Raw genomic sequence first — 17025 nt, 5'->3', positions numbered from 1 at the left:
TTTGCATATGTCTAAGCAAGAGACGTTTTGGTGCTTTTCTCGGCTTACACGACTGTTACATATTGAAAAATGACTATACCTAGTGCAAATACATGCACTTCTCGATACCCTGTCATAGCGTCTACAAGCATGTCATGGAAAGAAAGCATAGATAGAGCGTAAAATTAATAGCCTTAAACTCTATTGACAGTGCACATGTGCATAGGTCAATATCTGTCAAAACTTTAAATATGCAATTTGGTACAGAATAAATACAGATGTGCGTAAATGCACGTGAAACACACACAGGTGCGAATAATGCTCTGTACACAGTTTGATGCCTAGCTATAGCAGTGTAGCAATTATTCTTTAAAAGAGCAATACCTATAAGTCTGGCATTATCGTTTGTACTTTTCCATAACGTGAAATAATATTATATTGCTGCTATAGTACCATTTCTCGACACTACAGCTGTTGCTGCACGAAGTGCAAGGGTACACACGGACCCAGATATATATCTCAGCATTTTTTTACTGTCGGCCAACGTGGCAACTGAACTAGCGTGGCACGAATTCATAGTGGCAAGATATGTGCACTTTTTCTCGCGAAAATATGCGGCCTTTGTCTTTGTGCATCGCTTTCTCAGTGGCAACAGGCAACACAGAGGTTGGTCAGAGTGGAAAAGTCTATCGTCTAAACGCGCAGTATAATCACTCTGCATGCAAACAAACAATTCGCAAAACAAAATAACTATTTATTGGTTTACGTAGAAAAAGCATTTAAGAAAATGTGCTTTAACTGGGATATTGAACACGGTGTATTTATTTGTGAACTTAATACATACGAGCGAGCATATAAATCAGTCCACTTCGGCTTAAAAAATGTCACCTTTGTCACGGCAGCCATGCTTGATTGCTACTTGTGACAAAGAAAATACAACCGATCGCACAGAAAAAGGAGAGTAAAATAATAAATTGAGAAATGATCTCTCCAAATACCTTACAAACACAGCACTTTAAACAGATCCTAACAGCCAGGAAAAAAGAATACATTTACCAAAGGAAGAGAGCACGGTTCAAAGAAGCAACGTACATGGCAACAGTACGACCAACAGCAAAAGCTAGATCAGCCAATGAATATCGGCATAAGCAATAAGTGCATAAATTAACATGTTAAATGAAAATGACAGCACACACGCACGTACAATACTTTTTCTTTTTTTTACTTTGGAGAAGATAGTTAAATTACTAATTAAGCAATGTGACTGGCAAGCAGAAACTAAATTTTCTGAAGGCGTGATTAAGTGCCAGGTTGTAATTAAACTTGAAGCTCCAACAGTTTAAAGGCGCTACAACCTCACACGTGAGAATTAGCAATATATTTGCACCATTTATAAAAGGTAATGCAATCTGTCAGATTTCATTCAATTGCACTGCTCATAAAGAAACAAATCGCAGTGCAAGTCACAATCGTCAGAACAATAGACGCTAAGCGTGTTAGACAGATCGGTTTATGAGACGAAGGAAAGCAAGCTTTGCGTATGTCGCACTAACACTGTGCATCTCATTTAGTCACTTCCTTTACAGAGGCAAAGCTGTCAAAACACAAAAGCTAACATACTGAGGTCACGAATAAGAGCGTTTTGGCCTAACAACACATCAAAGCACAAGTAACTGTTCGGTATCCTATTACAGATGTGAACATGCTTTGAATCTAGTTTATCGTTTCGCGACAGGAGAAAAAAGAGAACCCATAGAAAACCACGAGTCAGCTGCAAATGCACCCATATACGTATGCATGCCATACAAAACCCTTGTACAAACCTCATACTGCACAGTAAATGCAAAGGTGGCCGCAGCAGTACAGGCAATTCTCTGAAACACAATACCAATACATATATTTTGCTTCAACGCGCATAGAACTGTGCCGAAAGGATAGGATTAGCGCTTGCTCGTTCCACACGCGTGTCGTAGCCAACCCCTCGAAGAAAATGCAAGCATGGTCACCTCTACAGACACACACGATGCCCATTCTTCGAGCGCATCAGCTGTTTCGCTAATTTATAAAAAATAAGTATTAAATATGAAAAAGCGAGAGCGAAGCTGTCATATTTCTCACTAAACATCATGCTGCCTGCGAGGCGAAAAAGTTATGACTCGAAATTCAAGCTGTGTGCAGTTGCATTTGCACAAGAACAAGGAAACCACGCTGCAGGAAGGCAGTTAGAGGTTAGTGAGAAAATTATAAGCGACTGACGCAAAGCCACCAGCATGCTCCAGAAAATGAAATCGACTAAGGCCAACCACGGCAAGAAAGCACGCTGGCTCAAGGATCGTTTGCACGCATGGGTACTCGAGCAGGGGCTGTCTACAGTGCAGCCTTGTCTCAAGGCGAAGAACATAGATGAATGCTGTTGGATTTACGGGCAGTCGGTCATGGTGTTTTCACTTAATGCGGCATATGTTGGTGATGCGAGCGCAGACGATGTGCCAGAAGCTCCCTGACCACTTTCAGGAACTGGAGAACTTCAGTGGATTTGTCAAAGAAGAAATTGTGGCCAAGGACATCTGCACGAGCCACATCCTTAACATGGACGAAGTCCTGCTTATGTTTGGTATTCCCCTTGGGAGGAGCATCGCCGACAAATGGGAAAAAACTAACGGTGGGTACAACTGAGCATGAAAAATCTCACTTCACTGTTCTCACCTGCAGTGTGGATGGTACGAAGCTGCCTCCCATGTTAAGTTTCAAGCGGAAGACGCTACAAAAAGACTTCTTTCCTCTCGCCACGCCAATTCCAAAAGATGGATGGATACAGATATGATGAGTCTATGTCTCGACCAATGATTTTCGTGTCGACTCGACATATGTTTTCATGTTACGAAAGGAATGCTTGTGATGGACACTAAGCGGCCTCACATCATGGATTCCAGAAAAATGATTAGTATGAAGAACAGTCTCCCAGTGGTGATCGCAGGTGGCATGATGATGCTGCAGCCGCTGGACATTTCTGTAAACCGTAGTTTCAAAGCAAAGCAGCGGCACTTCTGGGAGTCGTGGATGTCCAAGGGTGACTGCAGTTTTACGAAAACAGGACGCACGAGACGCGCGACATTTGGAGAGGTTGCCAAATGGGTCTCCGACGTTTGGGACTCCATTTCTACAAAAACCGTTGTAGCTGGGTTCTCAAAGGCCGGGCTGATCTCGTTCGAGAGTGGTGACAATGTTGGCGAAGACATCAGCGAGTCTGAGGACGACAGTGATGTGCCGGCGGAACTCCCACTTGAAGTTGCTGAATTACTTGTTAGCGACTCGGAGAAAGAAGGCTTCGATGGTTTTGCCTAAACTCCGTCTGTAAGTACATGCCATCTGTGTGTATCAATAAACGATTTTTGAAAAATTAGTTTAGTCTAGACACCGGTGCGTCTTACACACGTATGTTTTTATTTTTTTGGAAAAACAGCTGTTTTAAGGAGGGTGCGACTTATAGACCGGAAAATATGGTACTCTGTAACGTTCGATGGCTTGTGTACAAATGCCGATGTGCTTTACCAGCAGGTCAGACACTGATGCCGGTAGCCTAGGCCTTGGTGCCGTCCTAGTCCAGAGGAAAGAGACCTTAACACGTGGTCGCTGTCAAAAGTGGAGGCAATTATTCTACAACCAAAAAAGAATGCCTCGCCACCATTTGGGCTACAATGAAATTCTGACCTTACCTACATGGCAGGCCGTTCAAAGTCGTTAAAGAACATCACGCGTTGTGTTAGCTAGCGAGTTTAATCCATTGAGGGTCAATGACGTAAATATACAGCGCCGCAAACGAACTCCAAAATGGTCGATGCCATATATTTATGGCGCCGTCTGTATATTTAAAAAGTGCGCCAATTTCCTAACTTTTTCTTTTCTGTCATGTGCTGCCGCTATGTGGGAATCACAGGGAATTTTTTTCGCACGCCTCCCTCACTCGGTTTTCGTTGCGTGGTTTGTTTTAGCGCTAGTTCGCTCCCACACGTCTACATAGTACCGCTTGCGCATTGGCACGCGCGTGGGTGGGCGCCAGCTTGGGTTTTGTTCCGCTGTCGGTTTCGGCTTCTTGCGCTTGCAAAACTGATAGCTATCTCGTTACTAATTGCTCAAAAGGCAACCGCTTATTTCTCGCTCGTTTAGTGCTCTCAGGGGTGCGCATAGGAAAATGCCGCTGTGCATGCGTTTCCGGTGTTTTTTTTGTTTTTTTTTTTACTCGTGAAAACTAATTGCCTCTGGTTGGCGATAAGATGAAGATTACCAGAAGTTTGCAACATGTTTTGCTTTTTTCACGGGCACACAACCACGCAGTTTTATTGAGTGCGCGCACCTACACAGTTCGATTACGCTATGTACATACATATTAGTGCAAAGCAGGTACATTGGAATCTTGCGAAATATTCTCGTGTGCGCATATTGAAAGCCTTGAGCTATAACAAAGCATACAATTTTCAATTCCTATGGGTTTATTTCCTTTTTTATTGTTATTCATGAATGACGAGTACACATATACCAACAAAAAATATTTTTTTCTGACTTTACGGTCACCTTCGAAAAAATTTGGTAAATTTTCTTAGAAGTAACTCCCTAAGAATTGGAATCTGCAATAAAAGAAATCTACCCTGGGCGGTCGCATCTGGCGAAAAAAATCTACCCTCAAATGGTTAAAGAACCCTTCAGGATGCCTGGCGCAACGGGGCCTCAGAAGACTGCAAGAATATGACATGACATCACTGTAATCTAAAAGTCTGGACGGAAACAATAATGCCAATTGCCTATAATGCATTGACCAGCTGCCGCAAGTTGACGAGGACGACACCTTCCTTGGAACATAAGCATGGAACACTTCGCCGAAGAGCAATGAGCAGACTTGGAGCTAAAAGGCCTTGTCGAGTATTCGTAAAGGAACACTGACATTGCCCTTAGGGTATTTAAGTGAGGATTGTCCTCGTTCTTGCTTCGAAACAACCTACTTGTAAAGAACTCACCAGTCCGCGCAAACTACCTTTTTGTTGTTCCCTCAGCACTGCGTCCAGAAGTACTGCACGCCCTACATGACGATCCGACTGCTGGACCTCTCGGATTCTCCAGGATGCTATCGAGGATGCAAAATAGGTATTGCTGGCCTGACTGCCGATGTCGCCCTTTACGTCAAGACATGCCGAGACTGTGAGCGAAGCAAGACACCGCCAACAAGGCCAGCGGGATTACTACAGCCGATCAAGCCTCCTTGCCGACCATTTCAGCAGATCGGGATGGACTTGTTGGGACACTTTACAACTTTAACATCCGGAAATGAGTGCATCGCCGTGGCGATGGGCTACCTCACCCGCTTCGCTGAAACGAGTTCTCCCGATAGGTAGCACAGCCGAAATTCATCGAGAACATCCTGCTGTGACATGGTGCCCCAGAAGTCCTCATCACCGACAGAGGAACGGCCTTTACAGCGGAGCTCAGCTGAGCCATCCTGCAATACAGCCAGACAAGCCACGGGAGGACAACTGCGTACCACCTGCAGACGAATGGCCTTACGGAGCGCTCGAATAACACCGTTGCCGACAAGCTAGCAATGTACGTCGAAGTCTAACACAAGACCTGGGATGCCGTCCTGCCGTACGTAACCTTCGCTTACAACACGCAGGTGCAAGAAACAACACAGATCCCGCCAAGATGGTTTACGGCAGGAACCCGACGGCGACTTTCGACGCCATGCTGGCGTACGTCACTGATGAAGCCAATTTTTACGTCGCCAACTATCTGCCGTATCGCGTCAACGCAAGCCCATCTATCACACCACGAAGTGCGCATGCACTTGCTGATTCGTACAGGATAAAAGCAGCCACGCTATCTTCAATAAACCATTCTATTGCTTGCACCAATTGCGTCTGTTGTTACCCGCGCTACAGCAGTGGCAATGAGGGTGGGACTTCATGTGAGCATGGTCTGTGACTGACAGGATCGAATGATGGCATCTCGGCCACCGGTTTTCGACGAGACAGTGAGCAGCTGGAGCACGTACATGTCACGGATGGATGCTTATTTTGAGTGCAATGGAATTACCGACACGGCCAAACGCCGAGCTCTGCTGGTGTCTTCATTGAGCAATAATGTCGTGCAGCAGGTGAAGCAGGTGCAGCGGTGGCGTAGAGGTAGAACACCCGCCTCGCGTGCAAGAGGTCCATGGTTCGAATCCCGGTGCCGGCAATTTTCCACCGGATTAAAAAAAATAAAATTGCACAAACAGGCCTGGAGTGTGGCCTGATCCTGGTGACCAGAACCGGTAACGAACTCCCTCACCAGAGCAGGATTGGCCACCCTGGTGCAGTACTTGGCCCACAACTTCCAATATGAACACAACAATCAAACCCCGGCCCTCAGTCCCCAGCAGCTGCGAAGCAACTGACCATGGCGGCGGTCAGACCTGCGACGCAGCAGAGGGTGCCAAGAATCACTGGCTCCAGACAGGCCGCCATTGGAATATGAACCCGGCAACGCTTAACGTTATCTAGTGAGGCGAGTCTAGCAGTGCTATTGGAGGAATTAGAGGGCAGCAAATGGGATATAATAGGGCTCAGTGAAGTTAGGAGGCCAAAAGAAGCATATACAGTGTTAAAAAGCGGGCACGTCCTGTGCTACCGGGGCTTAGCGGAGAGAACTAGGAGTCGGATTCCTGATTAATAAGAATATAGCTGGTAACATACAATTCCATAGCATTAACGAGAGGGTGGCAGGTCTTGTTGTGAAACTTATTAAGAGGTACAAAATGCAGATTGTACAGGTCTACGCCCCTGCATCCATTCATGATGACCAGGAAGTCGAAAGCTTCTATGAAGACGTGGAATCGGCGATGGGTAGAGTGAAAACAGGAAGGGTGAGTTTCCATAACACATAATTTATTTATACAAAGTGCAGTGCCCTTAGGCTATCACAGGGCTGTGTTTGTACAGCGGAAAGTACATTAAAAAATTTGTATGCACAAGAAGTGCACCTCCATACGGATGGTCAATGTTCCAAATCCACACATCCGACAGATTATGATAATTTAAACACAAACGAAGTACACTTCGTTTCGCCAAAGACATGACCGGGGTTGTTAGAGAAGTATGGGAGAGGCCTTTGCCCTGCAATGGGCGTAACCAGGTTGATGATGATGATGATGTCGTGCGTATGTTGCAAGGATGCTTTCCAACCAGAATTATGAAGTCATTGAATACCTCGAGGAACACTACAATCCTCAAGTTAATGAAATAGTGGCGAGTTTCTTGTTTTTCATGCGCAAGAAAAGGGACGGAGAGGGCGTTTGGGAATACATTGCCGACCTTTGGAGACTGGCGGAAAGTTGGAACTTCGACAACTCGCTGCACCGTATGCTGCGAGACCGCATAGTATGCGGAATCAGGGACGACGATGCACAACGCTGCCTATTTAGCGGAAAAAGCTAACTTTTGAGGAGGCAAAAGAATTTGCCATAGCTTCTGAGAAGGCGCTAGGCGACGTTCGTGACATGCGAGAAGCAGACGTAGTGACTACGGGAACCAGCATCAACGTTGTACAGCCGCAGCGAGGATGAAGACCCTGGATTAAGTGGAACACTGCAAAGAACAACCATTCATGTGAGCGTTCCGACGGCCCCCACGCAACACATATGTGCCATCATCGAAACACCAAGTGCCACCATTGCGGCAGGAAAGGTCACCTGGCGAAGGTTTGCAGCAGTGGCCGCCCTCGGGAACGTGGTGCCTTTGCCGTCGAGGAAATGGAAGGTGAGAGCGAAGAAGAAATGTTGCTTGCTCTTGTCGCTCACAGCTTCACCGACAGAGCTACGTTGAAGCCTCTCGAGAAAGAGTTGACATGGCAGGGCCGGAAATTGCGAATGATTCTAGACACGGGTTCTACGGTCAGCGTCATACCGAAGAACATATATAAGAAACATCGCAAATGGTGGCTGGCACTGGAAAAAAACGTCGCTCCGCTAAACATGCTTCCTTGGGCCATTTCCAGTTGTCGGCGAGATAACAATGACGGTTCAGTCTGGATCGACTGTTGTGACCAGCACGCCAATCGTGGTGGCATGTAACGGACCACTGCTCTGCGGTCGGAACACAATAGAGGCCTTCCGTAAGGCATGTGTGTCCTTCCGAGACACTAGAACCACCTAAGGTGTAAACGTTAGCGATAAGATGATGCCTCTGCTCGATGAATTTTTGGATCTTTTCGACAAGCTTGGCTGTTGCAGGGGCCCCCTGTGCAATTACACCTCAAAGAAGGAGCCTGCCCACGTTTCTGTAAGGCATGTACAGTGCCTTATGCCATGCGCTCCAAAGTTTCAGCCGAGATCGACAGTCTTGTACAAGACGGAGTGCTTTCATCGATAAGCATTTCAGGTTAAGCGACACCGGTGGTTCTGGTAGCAAAAAAGAACAGCGATATACGTTTGTGTGGCGACTTCAAGTTAGCAGCAAACCCGGCGTCGCACTTGGAACAGTATCCCCTGCCCAAAGTTGAAGACATATTTGCGGCGCTTTCTGGAGGCGAAGTCTTCAGCACTCTGGACCTACGCAATGCGCACAATCAGCTGCCGCTCGACGACAAAGCTAGAAAAACATTGGTACTCAAAACACACCGGGTCCTTTACTGCTACAATAGCCTAGCATTTGAAATTGCTTCAGCCCCCCCCTTGTTCCAGCGACACATGGAATCGATTTTGCAAGGTTTGCCGAATGTGCAAGTGTACCTTGACGATGTCATTGTGGCGGAGAAGGAAAACGACACATCGGTACTGCGGCAGGTGTTCCAGCAGCTTCGTGAACACAACCTGAAGTTGAACAAAGCCAAGTGCAGGTTTAGGGAAGCACAAGTGTTGTTTCTGGGGCACCGCATCGATGCCAAAGGTCTTCATCCTCTGCAAGATAACCTCGAAGCGGTACTGCCCACGCCGAAGCCAACATCGGTAAGCCAGCTGAAATCTTTCTTGGGCTTGGTTACTTATTATGCTAAATTCTTGCCCAACTTGTCAACGACGCTGGCTCCCTTATATCGCTTGCTGACAAAGGGGGTGTTGTGGAAATGGGGGCCATCCCAGGTCAGTGCATTTAGAGAAGCAAAGAGTGCCTTAGGCAAGGCTAAATTTCTGGTCCATTATGACCTGCGAAAACCCCTTTGACTGGATTGCGATGCCTCATCGGTCGGCTTGGGCACAGTGCTGTCGCACCGCATCAAGGGCGAAGACTATCCGATTACTTTTCGCTCTAGAACCTTGACGCCGGCGGAGCGAAATTACTCGCAACTGGAAAAGGAAGCGCTCGCCCTAGTTTTCAGTCTGACAAGGTTCAGAGACTATCTTTTCGGTAATAAATTTTGTTTGACAACGGATCACAAGCAGTTGACAGGGCTGTTCCATCCCGAGAAACCGATTCCGCAGATGGCGGTGGCCAGGATACAGCGTTGGGTGCTCCTTTTATCAGCGTATCAGTATGACATAGAATTCTGCAAAGGACCATTGCACGCGAATGCCGATGCTTTGAGCAGTTTTCCGCTGCCGGAGCAAGGGCACCCTGGTGAAGACGATCCCGTCAGATATGTGCTACATGTGCAAGTTTTGACAGATTTTTCTCTTAGCGCACAGCAGTTGGCAGACAGCGCGAGCGAGGACATGCTTCTCCGACAGGTGAAGATGTGGATCCTTCGTGGTTGGCCAAACCAGCTGGGGCCGGAGCAACGGAGCTTTCAGCTGTACTTCACCCGCAGATACGAACTCACTGTGCGTAAAGGACTAATGTACTGGGGTCATCACGTAGTTCTGCCCGAGACCGTGCGGGCACTTATTCTGAGAGAACTTCATGACACCCACCCAGGCATGACTGCAAAGAAGCGCCTGGCCCGTACGATGTTTTTGTACCCCAGATTGGACAACGACATAGACAAGCTGGTACAAAGATGCCAGCAATGCGTGCAATGTTGGGCCATGCCAGTGGTACAGGTCCCTTCAAGCTGGCCGAAAACCAACGTTGGTCTCACCTGCATATAGAATATGCAGGGCCAGTGGAAGGCCACATGATCTTGGTGGTGGTGGTGGTGGTAGATGCGGAAACGAAATGGATAGAGGCAGTACCCCTTAAGACAGCAAGTGCAGAAACTACATCGAAGTACTGCGAGGGATCTTCGCACGTTTTGGTCTGCCCCATACAGTCGTTCCCGACAATGGGGCACAATTTAGCAGTTCAGTGACTGAAAGATTTTTCAAAGATAAGCATGTGTGTCATGTTACCTCCGCTCCAAACTATCCCCAGTCAAATGGATTGGCAGAGCATGCAGTGCGCACTATTAAGGAAGATATCAAGAAAAATAAAGATGGAAGTCTGCTCAATCGTATTTCCAAGTTCTTGCTACGCTACAGGGCAACACCGACTCGAGATGGCAAGTCGCACGCCGAGATGTTGGTAGGTTTTCAATCCAGGACCTGCCTAAGTGCACATTTTCCAGACGAAGAGGTGGCGCGGGATCCCACGGTGAGCAGACCTGCGGCACCATTGTCACAAGTCTTTTCACCGAAAGTGCCTGTTTTGTCGCGGCAGTACAATCACGCTTGCCAGAGGTGGTTACCCGGCACGGTGACGTCAACAAGAGGTAGGCTATGGTCATGGTGGACAACACAGGAGGGGTGCAGCGCCGTCACGTGGACCAAATGCGGCCACGACTCGCAGCGGATGAAGTAAAGCAAGAATTCTATGCAACTCAGCCCAGAGACAACCAAGTCACAGAGAGTAATCAACCCTCTGCAGTGGAAGACGCTGAACCATTGTTAGACAGATCACTTTGTACATTAAAAAAAAATTATGGGGTTTTACGTGCCAAAACCACTTTCCGATTATGAGGCACGCCGTAGTGGAGGACTCCGAAAATTTTGACCACCTGGGGTTCTTTAACGTACACCGAAGTCTAAGCACACGGGTGTTCTCGCATTTCGCCCCCATCAAAATGCGGGCGCCGTGGCCGGGATTCGATCCCGCGACCTCGTGCTCAGCAGCCCAACACCATAGCCACCGAGCAACCACGGCGGGCACTTTGTACATCCCAGGCTTCCAGTGAAGCAACCTCAAGTGTACCAGCGGGCTTATGACTTCCTAGGTGTTCTACGCGCACGAGGAGACCACCGGACAGGCTAGGCTTTTAAGGGGGAGGAAGTGCCGTATCGCGTCAACGCTAGCCCGTCTACTGCACCATGAAGTGCGCATGCACTTGCCGATTCGTACAGTATAAAAGTAGCCATGCTATCTTCAATAAACCATTCCAGTGCTTGCACCAACTGCGTCGGTTGTTGTTACCCGCGCTACAGCACTATCTCCAGCAAGCCGAAGAAGCCCAACAACTCGCCCGCATGCAGATCAAGAACCAGCAGAGGGCAGACAGCCGACACTCCAGCCCTCGAGGACGCTACGTCGAGTACCAGCCTGGTGACCGTGTTTGGGCCCTAATACGCTGACGAGGACTTTGCGAGAGGCTTTTATGCCGCTATTTCGGGCCTTACAAGATCATCTGCCGCATTGGCGCACTCAACTATGAGGTCGTACCAGCTGGCACGTCACTATCACAGCAGCGCCACTCACAACCTGAAATAGTCCATGTTGTGCGGCTTAAGCCGTTCTACCAGTTCCAATGAATTTTGGGACTTTGCATAGCTGACCTTTGGACTGTCTTTTTTCTTTGGACTGCGTTACCTTGGACTTTCTTTGACAAGTGTCTTTTCATGTTTGGCTCTCCCGTTATGTTTGTAGCATCGAGACGACGCTTTTGGGGAGGGGGGGGGCATTCGCACTTGGACTTGCTTACCTTTTTCGGGTGAGCACTTTTCACTGTTTAACAAATGTTATTGCTCAGCGCAGGAAGCGCCTGCATGTCTTGGAAGTTTGTGGAGTGTTATCAATGGTTCTATCTGCCGTTTGTTGTTACCAAACATTGTGTAACCTGATTACATGCATGCGTGACGCGAATGTTGTAAAACTTTTTCTGAAATGTTCGATGGCTGGTGTATAAAAGCCGATGCACTTCCCCGGCACGTCACTTTTCGACGATCGCCAACTGCGTTCGTCGCAATCATTGTGCTTTAAGTGTAGCCTGTTGTTGAGGGAACAGGTTCGCCTAATAAAAGTTAGTTTTGTCATTCACATTATTGCTACTGTGTTTGTTCTTTACGATCACTACTACGTGACAATATGCTTGAATTGTTTTTCTGAATTGGGTTAACAGATAATCTTCTAGGTTCAATGTGCATGCAGACACATTCCAAGAGTATTGGTTTCGGTTCAATTCTGACCAAATGCCACTTTGCGATCGGCGTTTTTTTCACAGGCTCAGGCTCACTGTAATTACTGCCCATTATACGTACATCTTTTGACAAAAGGTTTGCTGCTGGGAAACCTTTTCACTGTGCACAATGAAGTTCCACAACTCAACAAATGCTTTATTGCACTACAATCACCTTACATCCAGCACACTGCCGCTAGACCATCTTGAACATTCTGTCCTTGTATGCAATCTCACCAGTTCGGCACCTCCGCTCAAACTCTTGCTGCAACAAAAAAAAAAAAAAAGAGGCAATGAAGGACAGCTCACTTGGGCAAGTCAAAATGAATTTTTATTGACCAACTCTGATGTGATAACATGTAGACAAAACCTGCATTGGCAAACCTGCTGTAATAGGGGACTTGCTACTCTACTATAAGCACTAGCTACACTGTCACGAGTCACAGGTAAAACATGTGCAAAAGAGTGACTATGAATATGTGAAGATGACGAAGGGGGAGTGGACATATGATGTGTAAAGCACGTGAAGCGAGAAAAGATGAAGGAAAAGGAGGGGAAGGCAGCCGAGTTGGCACTGCTGACGTGGGAGAGGGGCAGGGCAGACGCATGTCCAGCTGTGCTCTGGAGATGGAAAGCAGCAGCTTTGGGGGCCACGGACTAGAGGGGACGTCCGAGAGTTGGCTGGCACAGCTCCATAGGCAAGCCTGCCAAGCATTGTGCCAGGCTCGCCAATTGGCACGAATTTCAGCATTACAGAAATAGACAGAGACATAATGCAAAGACAACCAAAAACATTTATCCCAAGAAACGACTTCAATGAAGAAGAACGAACAGCAAAGTAATCTAAAGTAAAATAAGCACCAGTGTTGTCTCCTTTCTTGTGTGTGTGGTTTTGGCGCAGAACTCATTTATTATGTCAAAGCAACCTGACACACCATAAACCCTATACACACAAGGAACTACTGAAGGTCACTATCTACAAAAAACCAAAATAGATATTGGCTATATACCGTTCCTAGTTCGACCCGCCAAGTAACAAGTAGTTCCTAGGACTCAAATGTTCCGACTATCACCAGAAGTGGCGGATGTTGGCCCAACGTGGACCACATACGATGTTGGCCTGTGTGGTTTCGAAGCATTATAGGCGTCGACCTACGTTGCGAGTGATGAGGTTGTCATTCTGTGCCGCGAACAGCGTAGCAAAAGACTCGCTCTTGGCCAAGCGGTTGCCTCTGTGCCACCGAGCAGTGGCCAGTGACAGAAGTATGGGGCTGGACCGGGGCAGGGCTGTGTAGAACTGCCTGAACTGAGCTGGGGCTCAGGAGCTGGAGGTGTCCCCAGACAACTCAGACATCCCCTCTCCAGAGCACAGCTGGACATGCGTCAGCCCTGCTCCTCGTCCACATCAGTATGCCAGCTCATCTGCCTTTGCCTCATTTTTCTTCTCTCGCGCTTTATGCAGCACATGTCCACACCCACTTCATTTCGCCGACTGGCTTCGTTGTCTTTATCACATATTTGTAGTCACTCTATTGCACTTGTTTTCCCGTTGACTCATGGCACAAACGCTGGCCTTTTACAAGAAATGCCGGTCAGTTGCTTGCGGTCGGTTGCTTGAACTATGATGCAGGTGACAAACCATTCCAAACAGCAAGAGAAGCGCACTTGTTCGCACTTGACAAGTAGTCTTGCCTGATACACAGCAGCATTTGAATGCATAGGGCATGGCACTGCTTGCCTCGAGATTAGCGATGGCTAGAGGAGTGCACAATGAGTCTTAGGTAACGATTCCATCGCTCTCTAAGCTCTGATGTGGTATTGCTGTCTGTATAGAAAGCTTGAGCATATTCAACAACATCTGGACACTCAGCAGGGAGCATTCACTCATGCCCTGCAGCAGCTGTGCTCTTCCACTTTTTAAAAAAATGTTTTATTTTGTTTATTTTTCGTATGTAGCATTCTGTAGCAAACAACAAATTGTCAAGCATTCACTATTACCGCTGCTGTGCTGCCTAGTGTGCACAAAGAGCAACAACTGCCTGCAACTGAGAAAATACAAATTTTGCGTGCACTGCTACAGAAGAAGCTTGAGTGACGCCCTGTCACTGACACCACCTCTCAGTGCATGGGAAACAAAAATTTAGCACCACAATGCACAAGCTAAAGTATTTTGTAACATAGAGCAATAGTTTGACAACAAACCATTTTTCTGAAATGAACTATAACCAGACACAAACAAATAAGGGCACATGCAGACAAGCACGGCTCTTTTACATGCCTATGCATTTATCTGTGTGCCTTGCTGTGTCCTTGTCTTCAAAAGCACAACCCATACCAGTGTTTCTATATTTGTCTGTGGCCAGTTTGCATTAATGTTTACATTTTAGTATATGGGAGCGACTCTCAATGAACACTTGCATTGGCAAAAACACATTCACACTGTTTGTATCATGTTAGCTCCTGCATGTTACACATTGCTTTAGGCTTGTGAATGCTTCCACTTACCCGCACTTCGCATGTTACACTTCGGGTTTATACAGTCATTTGTCACACTGTAGAATCCTGGTGTACAACTTATGCAACATACTACAGTCAACGACGATCACAATATCACAACGATCACAACATAACAGGTAGTCTGCTCTTATAAGTACATCTGCTGCTGCAATAGAGTAGATTTTGACCGCATTAACTCTAAGTTATCAGCTTTTTCTATTGTTTTAACAGCTACCACTTGTGCACCACTGACAACTGCACAAAGTTAAAAAGCACTCACTAACTTTATTTAGTTAGGTTTATTCTTTAAAACAACACTTCTATCTTGTTAGAAATCTACACAAATTCTGGAAGGTGGTGAAGGGCCATAGCAACACAGCAGCTGAGCTCATTGGTGAAGACGGTACAACCGTTTCAAGACCAAATTGCTCTTCTCTGTTAAACGACATATTTTCATCTTCCTTTAATGATACTGAACTGACCTCACTTCCCATACTTGCTCAATATGATTTTCCTCTAATGGATACCATTACTGACTCTATTGGAATTCACATGTCAATACAAAAATAAAACTTTCTTCACCAGGCAAAGATGCTATCAATCCAAATTTCTTGAAAAATACTAAAATTTATTATTCCATAATGTTCTAGATAATTTTTTCCACAGTCACTAGATATTTGTGAACTTCCGAGTGATTGGAAAGTCGGGAAAGTGGTTCCCTTGCATAAGGTAGGTAATGTACACTCTCCTGGCTACCATAGGCCAATTTCCTTGACCAGATTTCTGAAGTGAAGGCGCTAAAATGACGGAGGACAAAGAAGAAACACACACACACAGGTGCCCTGTGTGTGTGTGTGTGTTTCTTCTTTGTCCTCCGTCATTTTAGCGCCTTCACTTCAGAAATCATGCTTAACCAACACGCCCAACTATCCTTCCTAACGTCCTTGACAAGCATACCTTGTAAATTAATGGAGCCACGTCATCTTAAAAACTTGCCACGAAGAATGCTCATTCTTTCATATGCATCAACACAGCTTCAGAAAAACTTATTCGTGCGAAACACAACTCCTCTCCTTTACCCACAACCTATTTTCTGGACTTGACCATTGCTCTATCATCGACTGAGTCTTCATCAATATTGAAAAAGCTTACCGACTCTGTTTGCCATAAGCTCTTACTATTAAACTTGGCCTACTCAATCTGGATGCTAATATCTTACAATGGATTGAATGCTTCTTGCCTTTTCGCAAGCAGTTCGTGCCAGTTAATGACTATAAGTTTTAACAGCCCTCCTGTAACATCCGGCCTCCCTCAAGGGTCTGTTCAGGGCTCACTCTTCCTTACACACATAAATTACCTACCCAATAACATTTCCTCCTCTAAAGAGTTGTTTGCTGATGATTGCATAATTTACCGCAAAATGTTAACAACCACTGATAGTGTTATCCTTCAGGCAGACCTAAACAGCGTTTCTGCATGGTGCGATACTTGGTTGATCAAACTGAATTGAACTGTAAAGTAATGCGAATTTCCCAGCACGTTAGTAGTTTTCCACTTTGTAATTATTCTCTTAGCAATGCTCTGCTGTCTCAAGTCTCCTTGTACAAATACCTGGGAATCCACATTACTGACAACTTTTCATGGCAAGTACACATGGACCATATCATGAATAACGCAAATTAATCACTTGGTCACTGACAAATGGCCATAATGTGTTGTGAGACGTTGATAGAAATGAAACGACCATGATTTATAGTCTAAAACTTAGTCTAAAATTATAAACATAAAATAAACTAATAAAACAAATAAATAAAATTAGAAACTATAATATATAGTCTAAAAACTAGTAAGTGCCGAGGCCTGGCACTGAAATCTTGATACTTCGGATGTAGTCTATGAGATTACTGCACGTAAGTCGGCTGTTATTAAGTACAACATAATTGTTGCTTAATATTGTAGTTGCTATATTATTAGACAGTCGCACTTTATTCTATGCTTCGGAAATCAAAAGTGCACGCATGGCAACACGCTAAACTGCGTATCACGTGTAAAAGCGTCATTTCATTTTCTATCCCTTTGCTTTTGTTTTGATGGGTTAAATATGAGAGCAGTTGGACAGGAAATCACGACAACATGTAGGTATTATCGCAGAAATACTTTGACACTTCAGAAAACATGAAACACAGGAACATCGACTTGATAAACAAAATAATACTTTTTCAT

General features: G+C 46.0%; 1 protein-coding gene across 1 annotated transcript in view; it reads right to left on the bottom strand.

Moving 5' to 3' along the window:
• Positions 1–12442: 12442 nt before the first annotated feature.
• ND-B15 (NADH dehydrogenase (ubiquinone) B15 subunit) overlaps positions 12443–17025 on the bottom strand; it is a 47785-nt gene continuing 43202 nt past the window's right edge. Inside the window, exon 3 of the mRNA XM_070538210.1 lies at positions 12443–12571. Coding sequence (XP_070394311.1) covers positions 12503–12571 — 69 coding nt within the window. The 3' untranslated portion in view covers positions 12443–12502. The remainder of the gene's footprint in view (positions 12572–17025) is intronic.

Source organism: Dermacentor albipictus, chromosome 5 (genome assembly GCF_038994185.2).
Source record: "Dermacentor albipictus isolate Rhodes 1998 colony chromosome 5, USDA_Dalb.pri_finalv2, whole genome shotgun sequence".
Taxonomy (NCBI): domain Eukaryota; kingdom Metazoa; phylum Arthropoda; class Arachnida; order Ixodida; family Ixodidae; genus Dermacentor; species Dermacentor albipictus.
Note: the sequence above shows the minus strand (reverse complement) of the source record. Positions and strands in the feature narration are given on the sequence as shown.